We start from the raw sequence: 13,839 nt of genomic DNA on the forward strand, positions 1-13,839 counted from the left end.
CTTCCTCAGCCAGTTGGATGTATTTTTCAATTGTTTCTCATGTTTTCTTTTGTATATTTGTTGTATTGGGTGTATACTTGTATGTAGGAACGTGTTGTTTTAAAAGTTTATGTTGTAAGGCAAGTTGTTGATGTATTATTTTTGCGACATTGTCATGTCTTCTGGGGTATTCTGTATTTGCTAGTATTGTACATCCGCTTGTGATGTGATCTACTGTTTCTATTTGTTGTTTACAAAGTCTGCATTTATCCGTTGTGGTATTGGGATCTTTAATAATATGCTTGCTGTAATACCTGGTGTTTATTGTTTGATCCTGTATTGCAATCATGAATCCTTCTGTCTCACTGTATATATTGCCTTTTCTTAGCCATGTGTTGGATGCGTCTTGATCGATGTGTGGCTGTGTTAGATGATACGGGTGCTTGCCATGAAGTGTTTTCTTTTTCCAATTTACCTTCTTCGTATCTGTTGATGTTATGTGATCTAAAGGGTTGTAGAAGTGGTTATGAAATTGCAGTGGTGTAGCCGATGTATTTATATGAGTACTGTATTATTATTATTATTATTATTATTATTATTATTATTATTATTATTATTATTATTATTAGGAAGCACAAATAGCTTTTGAATTAGTATGAATATCACGTCAAAAGTCATGCAATATTATGGCCAGACAGACTTAACACTGATTAAATACAATGATGATGGGAGAAAAAAGCTGAAGGCGAATTGGTTAAAGCGATTTTTTTTTCTTGAACTGTATCTGTGTGGATCTTTCATTTTGATGTTTTATTTGGTTATTCTGCATTTGGCTAAAGTATGAGAAAACGATGAAAAGTTTGGTTGGCAGTGAAAGACTTGTTTATGTAAAATATGCACTTAGTTTTTTTTTTACCCACATCTCTTAAGTAAATGTACTTTTTCCAAGTTATTTCAGTGAGTAGATTCCATCCCTGAAGTAACATTCTGTAAGTTTGCAAAACACTCATTAATGGCTGCTGTAATTTTTTATTTGGGCACAGTATACTCAGTCATAAATTTCTTGAGATGTATGTAGGTGGAAGTGAGATAATGCCAAAGTCAGTGAAAAGGATGACTCATACTTCAAATTTTTCAGCTTCCCCACTGCAAAAGCATCTTTGTGGGCAAATAAATGGGAAAATGAATTACCTTGTTGAAAGGTACGACTTTGCTTTTGCCATCTAGGCCTCTTCTCAAACATTTTTCATCCATTTCATCTGGAATACTGGTACATGGCTCAACATAAGCTGTCAGCTGGTCGGCTATCAACTGGAAACTTCTTGTGGTGTACAAGGCCACAAATATTTCGTGGAGGGAACATTACAGTTTTCACAAATCATCATCTCCTCACGGGCACTATTCACAATCCTGCTGTTGACCTCCCCTCACAGGTTTGGCATATGGATCCCATCCATCAGTACACAACAGACATCCAATGCGTTCGTGGCTCAGAAAATGTGGTGGCTGATTATCTGTCACATGTCAGTGCTATCTCATCTCCTATTAATTTCGATGAACTGTCCCACTTACAGGACAATGATGTCGAACTTCAGAACCCTGTCAGGCCTCTTCCACTTACCTACAGATAGTTTCTTGCAACCTACTGGGTTTGGTCAGGCCGTGATGGTGTGATATGTCCATGGACATCACTCAACCTATCTTCCCAGCTGCTTTACTTCACCAAATTTTGCATACTCTTTCACACCCTGGTACTAAGGCTACTGGGTGACGCGTCATGGAATGCTTTGTGTGACCATGAGTGAAGAAGCACTACCATGTGTGGACTCATGCCTGCGTACCATGCCAGCACAGAAAAATCAGCGGACATACGCAGCCACCCCCAGGCAAATCTGACATCCCATGATGCTGTTTCCGAGATGTGGACCTAGAACTCATCGCGCCGTCACCTGCATCTGATGGTTTCAGATATATCTTGTCCATCATTGATCGTGCTACAAGATGGGTGGAGGCGATCCCTCTTGCGGCCATTACGGTTGATTCTGTTGCATGAGCATTTGTGTATTCCCGGATGACTAGATTCGGGTGCACTTCATCTATCACCATCAATCAGGGTAGGCAGTTCAGATCACTGTTATTTAACAAACTCTGCATGGTCTGTGGCATGGATAAATTTCACATTATAGCATGCCACCTTCATAGTAATGGGCTCATCGAGTGCTGGCACAGGACTCCAAAACCACCATCGTGTGCCACGGTTGTGGCCCTCATGTGCCACAGTGTTGAGTGGCTTGAAGCCCTGTTCTTGGTCATGTTAACAATCCACGTGGTTGATAAGGCAGACCTCCAAGTGTCACTTGCTAAAGTCGTGTATGGTGAGACATTAGTCCTCCCAGCTGTAATCATCAATGATCCTGCAACCATCGCCCTATCTGACCTCCCCACTTTTGTCGAGTGTGCCCAGTTGCACATAGCTGCTATCCGTATATCTTCTCGATAGCTAATACTATCAACATCCTCATGAACATCCGACTCCAAACAGTTTCACTTCAGCAGGTTAAACAAGCTTGGACCACTGAGGAATTCATCCCACAACCTCTCGACTCGAGTTCTCCACCATCGGGCAATGGCCCCGAACACGCACATACCACCCCTCTGCCTGTGCACCAACCAGAGTGCATTGAGTCTATACCTGTCACTCAGTGCTTGTGCGTGATGCTCCCACTCCCTTGCCTCACTCAGACACTGTGTGGGATAATCCGCTGCCTCAGGCCATGTAACTTAGGTACGAGGCACACACTGCCAAAAAAATGCAGGGTTAACATTAATAAATTCGACAAACTGCAAGGACGGATTCCTGAAACGTAATGACGGAAAAATGGTCCTATGAATATGTGTGCAGAAATGAATGGTGTGTGTGCAGTGACAACAATGACTGAACACAGAACAGAGCTGCATCGCATTCATGTCGCAACAGATGTTCAAAGTGGCCTCCGTGGGATACATTCAACGTGTCTGCCATGCAGGATACACATAATCATACTTTGGCTTACAGCATCTTGGCGGTCCACTTTCCTGGAGCTCATGTTGAGGTCTGTCTCAATATCCTCCTGAACTTTGTCCTCCATATCTGGTGTATGCACAGTTCACTGACTCCAAGCCCATTGATTTGTCTGAAAGGACTCATGATCATACAAATGCCCAAAAAGGGCTTGAAATGTTGTGTGATGTAGCTGTTGTCTGTGAGGGTACTTGTTTTAGTATAGTTGTGCTATCTTGTGACCATTTCCATCTGCTTGGCCATACACAAACGCCACCTCAGTTTGTTCCTGGCATGAATACTGGACCGTTCTGCTGCTTACAGTATGCTGCCGTACAGCCTGCACCACACAAGGAACACACGGCACTTGGTCACAGGAACTTTCATTTGTCAGCACCTCCTACCATAGCAATGATGCATTTCCAGACATGTATTCATAGGACCTTTGCTCCTCCATTTCCAGTCAGGAACTTATCCTTGCAGTTTGTCAGTTTTATTAATGTTCACCCTTTGTAATTACAAAACACACACTGCCATGTAAAATTGTTAAGAAGCACTTCTGCAATATAACATTGCTACACAGCACCCTGTGCCACAAAACACTGGAACAGAGCACCACCAGCCAGGCAACATCAGTATGCTGCACCCTTTGCTACACAACAGTGGTTCAAAGCACACACTGTCACAAAACATCCTTACAAAACACCCTCTGCCACATATAATTGGCAAGAAGCACCCTTCAACAAGCAACAATGGTATGAAGCACACTCTGCATCATAACATTGCTACAAAACACCCTCTGCATTGTAACATTGTTGTGAAGTACCTTTTGCATCATAACATCACCACAGAGCACATTCTGCACCATAACATCACCACAGGGCACCTTCTGCATCATAACACTGCTATGAAGCACACTCTGCCACAAAAAATTGGCATGAAATCCCCCGTCACAAAGCACTGGTACAAAATTTCCTCTGCACAAAACATTGGTACAAAGTACCCCCTGCCACAAATCAATGGTACTGAACTCTATCTGTCATGAAATATCAGTTCACATTCTGCTATGCAATAATGGTGGTACAAAGCATAACACTGGTAGGGAGCACCACAGCAGCAACAGGTGATGCAGGGTATCACAATTCCAAGGAGCTCTGCTTTTCACTGAGGTGAAAATGGCATCAGTTTCACAGCAATAGGGGACTTTAATTCATCACAGCCTAACCAATTTGCTTGAAATTCTTATAAATTATACATACAAACACTCCTTGCAAATCAAAATCCATACATTAGTTCCTGAGATTAACTCAATAAACAGAAAGAACCATGATGCGGGACATCAATTTATATATGCACAGATAGACAGAAGATAAAAGAAGACATATTATGGATGCAGATTGCCAGTTGGAAAAAACAAATAAATAAAAAATTACACTTGATTCTAACATCTGCCTGTCATCCTAACTTAAAGTATACATATAAAAAAAAGTGGATCAAAATAAAGAAACTGTATTAACGTGGATGATATCTATAAGTAGGAATTTTTCATATTTTTAACAAAGTTTCACTCAAGTTCTGTCTTCCACTATCCATGCATTGTTGAATGTGACTTCAAAAATTCTGCATCACTCTAATGAGCATGTATTAAGGGATAAGCCCAATTTTTCCCGTATTGCATTTCTTAGTGCTGGCAAAGGCCTCTGCTGATGTGTGAACACCTCAGCCTTAAGGTGGCTCCACCGAAAAAAATCATAGTATGTAAGATCTGGTGATCATGCTGGCCAAGGGACATCACAATGTGAAGAATTTAAGTGTCTGGGAAACATCTGCCTTAATGCTTTGAGAAATATCTGTGAAGTGTGAGCAGTGGCTCTGTCTTGCTAAAACCATAGCTGGTCAATCTGCAGCACACTGAATCTTGGCCCAAAAAACGTGTTAATCATGTGAGTGTATCGTTGAGAATTTACTGTCACACTAGTACCATCATCTTCAAAAAAGTAAGGACCAAGTATCCCGAATCTTCCAACTACACACTATACAGTAACATGGTCATTGTGTAGTGGTTTTTAATGAAGGCCATGGGGATTCTCTCCACTCCAGTATCAAAAATTTTGATGATTAATGCATCCTGGTAAGTAATAATGTGCTTCACCTCTGCAAAAGATTAAAGCAAATTCAGGCGTATTTTCAAGGATGTTTGCACATGATCTCACGCCAAAGTCATGTTCATAAAACTGTTGAACATCAACCATCTCGTATGAATGAAATTGCATGTCCTGTTGCAAAATCCAAAACCCACACTGATCAGATAACTGAAGAGTTCTAACAAGTTTTTGAGCAGATATCTTTGGAGACTGCTAAAATAAAGCCTTACTGCATTATTGTTCTCTAGAATTTTAATGCTGTGTAGCTCTCCTACTCTTTCTTTTAACCATGTCACCATTTGCTTTAAATCTTGATACCCACAAGCTAATGGTTTTCCAATCTGGAGCTGCCCCATATGTGGGAATCTGGGAGCGGCTCCAGAAAGCACATTGGGCAGTACCATCAGAACAACTGCTTACCAGAAATGATTCCATGGCACAAGGACATTCTTATCCATCCACAGCAAGGTTGGAATCTGTTACAAATTACAATTTTCGCTAATTGAATGTCAGTTCTGTGTATTCAATGTCCTATTCAGTCCATCTTGTTGTTTTGATATTGCTATGTCGACCATAGCTGTGGCAATGCATTGAAACAAAACTTTCCATGCAGTAGATGTAATTCATGTTATCAGTTCCTTTATTTTGATTCAGCTGTTTCTGTAAATTAGGGGGGATGTTTTGCTACACGCTTATGTCCTGAAGGCATACAGATATAGAATTTCAATTTCTCCACTTGTGCCCTATATCCAGTTATGTTCACTGAAGGCTAGGCACTATTTCAAAACTGGTTTTCTCTATTAACTTTACTGTGTTCTGGTCGGAAAGTTGAAGACATTGTCAATGGAATTTTTTTGGGGAGCAGGGGAGGGGACAACGACAACTACAATGATGACAATGGCGACAGAACACAAATGACAGACAGTGGGTGAATGAGTCATGGGTTGACAAATTTGTCAGATTCTCTGTACATATTTCTAATTATATCACAGAATTTTTGCTGTGAGATATCGTTACAGCCTTGAGATCAGCAGATTTAACCCCAGACTTGGTGGGTCCTTATTTTTGCCTAAATCTATCCCCTGTGGAGGTGATATGGCTAGCGGTATCAAACGTCAGTCTTTGATCTGAATCCATGAGCTTAACATTTATGCTCACTGCTGATTTCATGGCACATTTACAGGTGCACATAGATGTTCTAATACCCATAGTGGCGTATGGGTTGAGGGGTCTGACTTTGTGCCTGGTTTCTTTGGATTGTAGGGAACAAGGTTGACTCCACTGAAAGTAGCATATATACAGCCTGAGATCTTTCTTGCCTCGATGTAAGATGGCAGTCTTATGCTCTGAATCTCCAGAACCTTCTGTCCTCCCAAGCAGACTGATCACTCTTTAACCGTATCAGTTGTTCACCTCCACTGACAAACTGATGAATTTGCCCACAAGCAGATACATGCACCAAAAGAGCCTAAAAAAACTCTTCTACCAATAGCAAAGAATATTTTACTGATGTGGTAAACACAAGCTTACTGTATATATGCTTCTTTTACCATGACAATGAAAAAGATGCACGCATGGGTCTTCAAAAAAATAAACTGATCAGCCAGAACATTATGACCACTGACCTAGTATCAATATAAACCCCTCCACATGATAGTAGCATCACCAATCAGACACATGCATGGTGCACGTAGCATCAGTAAGCATGCTGTACATGTGTAGAATGGGGAAGGTGCGCAATCTATCCGAGTTTGACTGAGGGCATATTGTGATGGCCCGGAAGCTCGGCACAAGCATTTTGGAAACTGTACAACATGTGGAGTGTTCAAGAAGTGTTGTGGTGTGGTGTGTGTCTTCAACACAAGGTGAAACTATGTCCAGGTGTTGTGGGGTTAGATGGCCACATGTCATTGCAGATGTCTGACGTCATAGGCTGGACAGACTGGTAAAACAGGATAGGCAGCAAACTGTGGTAGAACTAACATCAGAGTTTAATCTTGGGCAGAGTACAAGTGTGTCTGAACACACAATGCACCGAACACTCCTAACAAAGGGCCTCCACAGCTGACAACCCATGCATTTGCCAGAGTTAACACCAAGACATCAGCAACTACTACTGAAATGGGCACTGGACATTGATGCAATGACAAAGTGTTGCATGATCTGATGAATCCCAACACCTTTTTCATCACTCTGATGGGAGGGCATGAATCCGTCGTCTTCCAGGGGGAACAGCTCGTTGACATCTGTACTGCAGGACAGTGACAAGCAGCCCCATTATGCTCTGAGGAACATTCAAGAGGGTATCCACTGGTCCAGTGGAGCTCATGCAAGGCACCCTGATGACCAAGGAGTATTGTACACTGGTTGCAGACTGCATACACCCCTTCATGATTATCATGTTTCCTGACAACAGTGGCAGTTTTCAACAAGATAATGCGGCATGTCACAAAGCGAGCTCCAGTTGATATGCTGACCCCCAAACTCATCAGATCTGAATCCTATCCAACACATCTGGGATGTGATTGAATGTGGCGTCAGAGCTCATCACTCCCCTCCTCGTAATTTACAGGAATTAGGTGACGTGGGTGCAGATGTGGTACCAACTCGCTCCAATGACATACGAAGGCCCCATTGCTTCCATGCTATGATGCATTGGCGCTGTTATCCATGCCAAAGGTGGACATATGGGCTATTAGGTAGGTGACCATAAGTTCTGGCTGATCACTGCATGTACTATCTTGTGTAAAGATACAAAGTTTTTCATGGTACTTTTAGTCACAGAAATTGGTAACAAATTTATTTACTGGCTGCTGATGCCAATACATATGACTGAACTTATTCAACAAGTTATGAAAATGAAAATGAGTAGTTACCACACCTTCCAGTATATTTTCATATCTGGCTTCCAGTGACATGCTGTCAACTCCAATCTCTTCATCTGTTCTACCATTTTCATCTTCGGGACAAGTTGTGGCCTCACCATCTGTTTCAGTTTCATCAGTCTCAGTATCTACCTGTTTAAATACAAATTTAAAGATAGAAATTCTCTTAACAAAAAACACAAAATTCACAGCAGAAAACATGTAATTGAGGAATACACTACTACCTGTTTCAAGGTGTGACCAAAGCCCCCCCCCCCCCCACACACACACACACAAAAACACACAGTATTACAGTCCCCCCCCCCCCCCATGGACCTTGCCTTTGTTTGGGAGGCTTGCATGCCTCAGAGATACAGATAGCTGTACCATAGGTGCAGCCACACCAGAGGGGTATCTGTTGAGAGGTCAGACAAACATGTCGTTCCTGAAGAGAAGCAATAGTCTGGATGACTGACTGATCTGGCCTTGTAACATCAACCATCAACCAAAACAGCCTTGCTGTGCTGGTACTGTGAATGGCTGAAAGCAAGGGGAAACTACAGCTGTAATATTTACGGGGGGCATGCAGCTTTACTGTATGGTTAAATGATGATGGCGCCCTCTTGGGTAAAATATTCCGGAGGTAAAATAGTCCCCCATATGGATCTCCAGATGGGGACTACTCAGGAGGACATCATTATCAGAAGAAAAAAAACTGGTGTTCTATGGATTGGAGCATGGAATGTCAGATCCCTTAATCGGGCAGGTAGGTTAGAAAATTTGAGTGAATACAGGGTTCTATTGTTCAGATAGTTAAGGGAGACAAAAATTTAATAGTCATGGGGGACTGGAATTTGATAATAGGCAAAGAAAGAGAAGGAAAAGAGGTAGGTTAATATGGACTGGGGTAAGGAATGAAAAAGCCACCTGATAGAATTTTGCACACAGCATAACCTAATCACAGCTAACACTTGGTTTACGAATCATGAAAGTAGGCTGTATACGTGGAAGAGGCCTGGAGACACTGGAGGGTTTCAAATAGATTATATAATAGTAACAGAGAGATTTAGAAACCAGACATTTCCAGGTGCAGATATGGACTCTGACCACAATTTATTTGTTATGAACTGCAGATTAAAACTGAAGAAACAGCAAAAAGTTGGGGATTTAAGGAGATAGAACCTGGGAACATTAGGAAACAATTGACAAGAACAGAGGAAAGAAATACAATAGAAGAAGAATGGGTAGCTTTAGGAGATGAAATATAATGAAGGCAGCAGAGGATTAAGTAGGTAGAAAGACAAGGGCAAGTAGAAATCCTTCAGTAATAGAAGAGATATTGAACTTAATTGATGAAAGGAGAAAATATAAAAATGTAGTAAATGAAGCACACGAAAAGGAATACAAACGTCACAAAAATGAGATTGACAGGACATGCAAAATGGCTAAGCAGGGATGGTATGAGGGCAAATTAAAGGTTGTAGAGACATATATTACTAGGGGTAAGATAGATACTGCCTACAGGAAAACCTTTGGAGAAAAGAGAACCACTTGTATGAACATCAAGAGCTCAGATGGAAAACCAGTTCAAAGATGGGAAAGCAGAAAGGTGGAAGGAGTATATAGAGGGTCTATACAAGGGCAATGTACTTGAGGGTAATAGTATGGAAATTGAAGAGGACATAGATGAAGATGAAATGGGGGATATGTTACTGCGTGAAGAATTTGACAGAGCACTGAAAGACCTGAATTGAAACAAGGCCCCAGGAGTAGACAACATTCCATTAGAAAATTCAGTGAGGTAGGCCTAAATGAACAGATTGCATTATCTGAAGATAAGGAAATTGAGCTTTCTATGGTTAAGCTGCCTGAACTAAACTATATAATTATAAATGCATACAGAGCACCAAGTAGTAATATTCCAAATTTTATGACCAAATTAGAAGTTCTGCTGAATAGTGTCAGCTCATTAAATATGAGAATAATACTTTGTGGCGATTTTAACATTGATTTATCAAAAAACAGTAATGCTAAACTTTATTTGTTAAACATGACCAAATCCTTTAATATGATCACCACAATACACTCTCCAACAAGATCAACAGAGCATACTGATTCAATAATTGGTCAAATCTTCATAACTGATACTGGTTACAAATTCACTGGCGAAGTACTGAGCATGGGATACAGTGACCATGATGCTCAGCTACTGAGCTTTGACATGGAAAATAGTAAAATCAGCCCCAAAAAAGTATTTCAAAGAAGAAACTTTTCAGATGGCAATATTAGGATTTTTAACTTCCTATTAGCTAAGGAAAGTTGGGACAGTGTTTACATGCAAACAACTGTTGATAATATGTTCTTAAGCTTCCTTAACACCTTCCTTTATTACTTTAATACAGCATTTCCTTTTGAAACAAAAACTTCAAGCAATCAAAATAGAAAGTCGTGGGTAACAAAAGGAATCAAAATTTCTAGTGAGAGAAACAGATTTCTCCAATATTGCTCCAAAAAATACATAGTCACTGAAGAATTTTCTGACTATTGTAAAGCCTACAAAAAAATTTATCTTAGAGTGATTAGACAGGCAAAACTTTTATGGAATGGCAATTTCATAAGAAACTCTTCAAACAAAATGAAAGCTATGTGGAAAGTTACTGAAAAAGAAACTTTTAGTTCAACACCTAAAAAGGAAAACATTTCTCTAACACTTAATGACTCTAAGGTCACAGATCCATACACAGTTGTAAACAAGTTCAATGAATATTTCACCTCACTAGCAGAAGATCTCATTCAGGCAAACTGTAAGGTATCGTTCTTCAATTCCACCAATACGTCAAACAGCACTAATGCTACAATGTTTGTTTATGAAACAAACCCTGATGAAATTATGAACATAATAAAATTGTTACGCAATAAAATCTCTAGTGGCTATGATGAAGTACCTGATCTCATATTAAAGGTGTGTGCTCCCCATATAGAAAAGCCATTATCAACCATCTACAACCAATCATTAAAAACTGGCATTTTTCCAGATGCTCTCAAAATAGCTAAAGTCTCACCATTACTAAAGAAAGGTTCCCCTGATTTAGTATCCAATTATAGACAATTATCCATATTAAGCATCTTTTCAAAAATCCTGGAAAAACTCTTTTATGACAGGCTTATAAATTTCATAAAAAAAAAATCACGCACCAATCAGCATTCAACAACATGGTTTTAGTAAATCTTTATCCACCAAGACAGCAATTTTTGAACTGTTGGACCACATACTGAAATCAATTGACCAACATAATATGGCTGCAGGTATCTTCTTAGATCTCTCTAAAGCCTTTGACGTACTAGATCATAAAATACTGCTTGCTAAATTGGAAAGAAGAGGAATAAGAGGTGTGGCTCACAACTGGCTATGCTCTTACCTACAAAACCGCAGACAGAAGGTATCACTTCAAAACGATATTAATGTACAGAATAAAATAAATACCACAGTTTTCCTCTTGGAGGAAAGAACAATAAGATATGGTGTTCCCCAGGGTTCTGTTCTAGGGCCATTACTTTTCCTCATTTACATAGATGATCTTGTTGAACGTATGAGCCCACAAAAAACTATCCTGTTTGCTGGTGATACAAGCATAGTGTTGACTGGATCTAGCCCTGAATCCCTTCAGACAATATCTGATAACTCTATGAAAAAACTTTCTGACTGGTTTAACAAAAATGGCCTAATTGTTAATAGTGGTAAAACTGTATGTATCAACTTCCATCTAATTCCCACATCCAATCAAAAAACTATCCAAGTAAAGTTAAATAATGATAAAATTGAAAATGTAAATGCAACAAAATTTTTGGGTCTATGGGTCCAACAAAATTTAAAATGGGACACACATATAAACAACTTATCAAAGAAACTCTCATCATTGTGCTATGGACTAAGAATACTAAAATCTACTACAAGTAAATCCACACTAATGCAAGCATACCATGCGCAGTTCCACTCATTGCTCCGCTATGAAATCATCTTTTGGGGAAATTCAACTCACAGCACAAATATATTTAAACTACAAAAAAGAGCACTGAGAATAATCTGTGGCCTCAAAAAGCTGGAATCCTGTAAATGTCAATTTATAAAACTTAATGTTCTAAGCATCCCATCCCTATTCATTCAAGAAACAATCCTATTCACCAGGGAATACCTCTCAAGAACAGGCAAATTAATCCAAAACAATGATATACACGCTCATTATACCAGAGGGCAATCTAACATCCATCAAATTTTTTCAAGGACATCATCATACCAAAAATATATAACTCATCTGGGTGTCGTATTACACAATAAAATTCCAGAACAAATAAAAACTGCTCCAGATCCAATATTTAAAAATAAACTAAAGGCATTTCTGACAAAGCACTGTTTCTATTCAGTACAAGAATTCCTGGAAATGAAAAATTATAAAGTTCCTTTGTAAAATACTGTGATTAGAGTAAAACATTCTGTAGGCAAAATAATAACCTAATTTCTACTATACACAACTATGTTTCAGTTTCACTTCCAAAAATTTTTTAACTCGCTTTTTGAATGTACAAGTACACCTTCTATTAGTATTAAAACTTAATTGTCTATGAAATCTCAATGTTAATTTCATGTTTAATGTATTTTTTAAATGACATTGTCCTTCTGTTGTGTTTCCAGTTGACATTTTCACTATTCTGTAATCTCAGTGATAATTTGTGTAAATTTAAAGTAGCACTACATTGCCTACATGTTTCTTAGTTCCCCATGTAAACTGGTTGTATTCTCTGTATGTGAAGTTACTATATTCATCAATGAACAATTTTGTGTACATTTTTTTAAATGGCAGTCCATTGCCTATTTTTTTTCTCCAAACTACATATTTGTTAAGAAAAATGACTTGTCCTATATCATGTGTACTTTGTACAATATGTGATCCACAGGATAAATAAATAAATAAATACAAATACAAACTACTAACAGCCTCAGGAGAGCCAGCCATGACAAAACTGTACTATGTGGTGGGCAAGATGTATGAGACAGGCGAAATACCCTCAGACTTCACGAATAATATAATAATTCCAATCCCAAAGAAAGCAGGTGTTGACAGGTGTGAAAATTACTGAACTATCAGTGTAATAAGTCATGGCTGCAAACTACTAATGCGAACTCCTTACAGACGAATGGAAAAACCGGTAGAAGCCAACCTCGGGGAAGATCAGTTTGGATTCCGTAGAAATGTTGGAACACGTGAGGCAATACTGACCCTACGATTTATCTTAGAAGTTAGTCTACAGAAAAGCAAACCTACATTTCTAGCATTTGTAGACTTAGAGAAAGCTTTTGACAATGTTGACTGGAATACTCTCTTTCAAATTCTGAAGGTGGCAGGAGTCAAATACAGGGAGCGAAAGACTATTTACAATTTGTACAGAAACCAGATGGCACTTATAAGAGTCTAGGGGCATGAAAGAGAAGCAGTGGTTGGGAAGTGAGTGAGACAAGGTCATAGCCTATCTCCGAAGTTATTCAATCTATATATTGAGCTAGCAATAAAGGGAAAAAAAATGGAGTAGGAATTAAAATCCATAGAGAAAAAATAAAAACCAGGGGTTTGCTGATGACATTGTAATTCTGTCAGACATAGCAAAGGACTTGGAAGAGCAGTTCAACGGAATGGACAGTGTCTGGAAAGGATGATATAAGATGAACATCAACAAGAATAAAACAAGGATAATGGAATGTAGAAATTTGTTAATATCGAGTATAGATTTAAGTGTCAGGAAGTCCTTTCTGAAAGTA

The 13,839-nt window shown here is 39.2% G+C and overlaps 1 protein-coding gene across 5 annotated transcripts in view; it reads right to left on the reverse strand.

Moving 5' to 3' along the window:
* The window catches only part of LOC124615778 (S phase cyclin A-associated protein in the endoplasmic reticulum), a 590,398-nt gene that overhangs the window by 443,680 nt on the left and 132,879 nt on the right, over positions 1–13,839 (reverse strand). For all 5 annotated transcript variants that reach the window (XM_047143880.1, XM_047143883.1, XM_047143882.1 and 2 more), the window contains one exon: positions 8,045–8,180. In XM_047143880.1, the coding sequence (XP_046999836.1) occupies positions 8,045–8,180 (136 nt within the window). The remainder of the gene's footprint in view (positions 1–8,044; positions 8,181–13,839) is intronic.

Source organism: Schistocerca americana, chromosome 5, assembly GCF_021461395.2.
Source record: "Schistocerca americana isolate TAMUIC-IGC-003095 chromosome 5, iqSchAmer2.1, whole genome shotgun sequence".
In the NCBI taxonomy this organism is placed as follows: domain Eukaryota; kingdom Metazoa; phylum Arthropoda; class Insecta; order Orthoptera; family Acrididae; genus Schistocerca; species Schistocerca americana.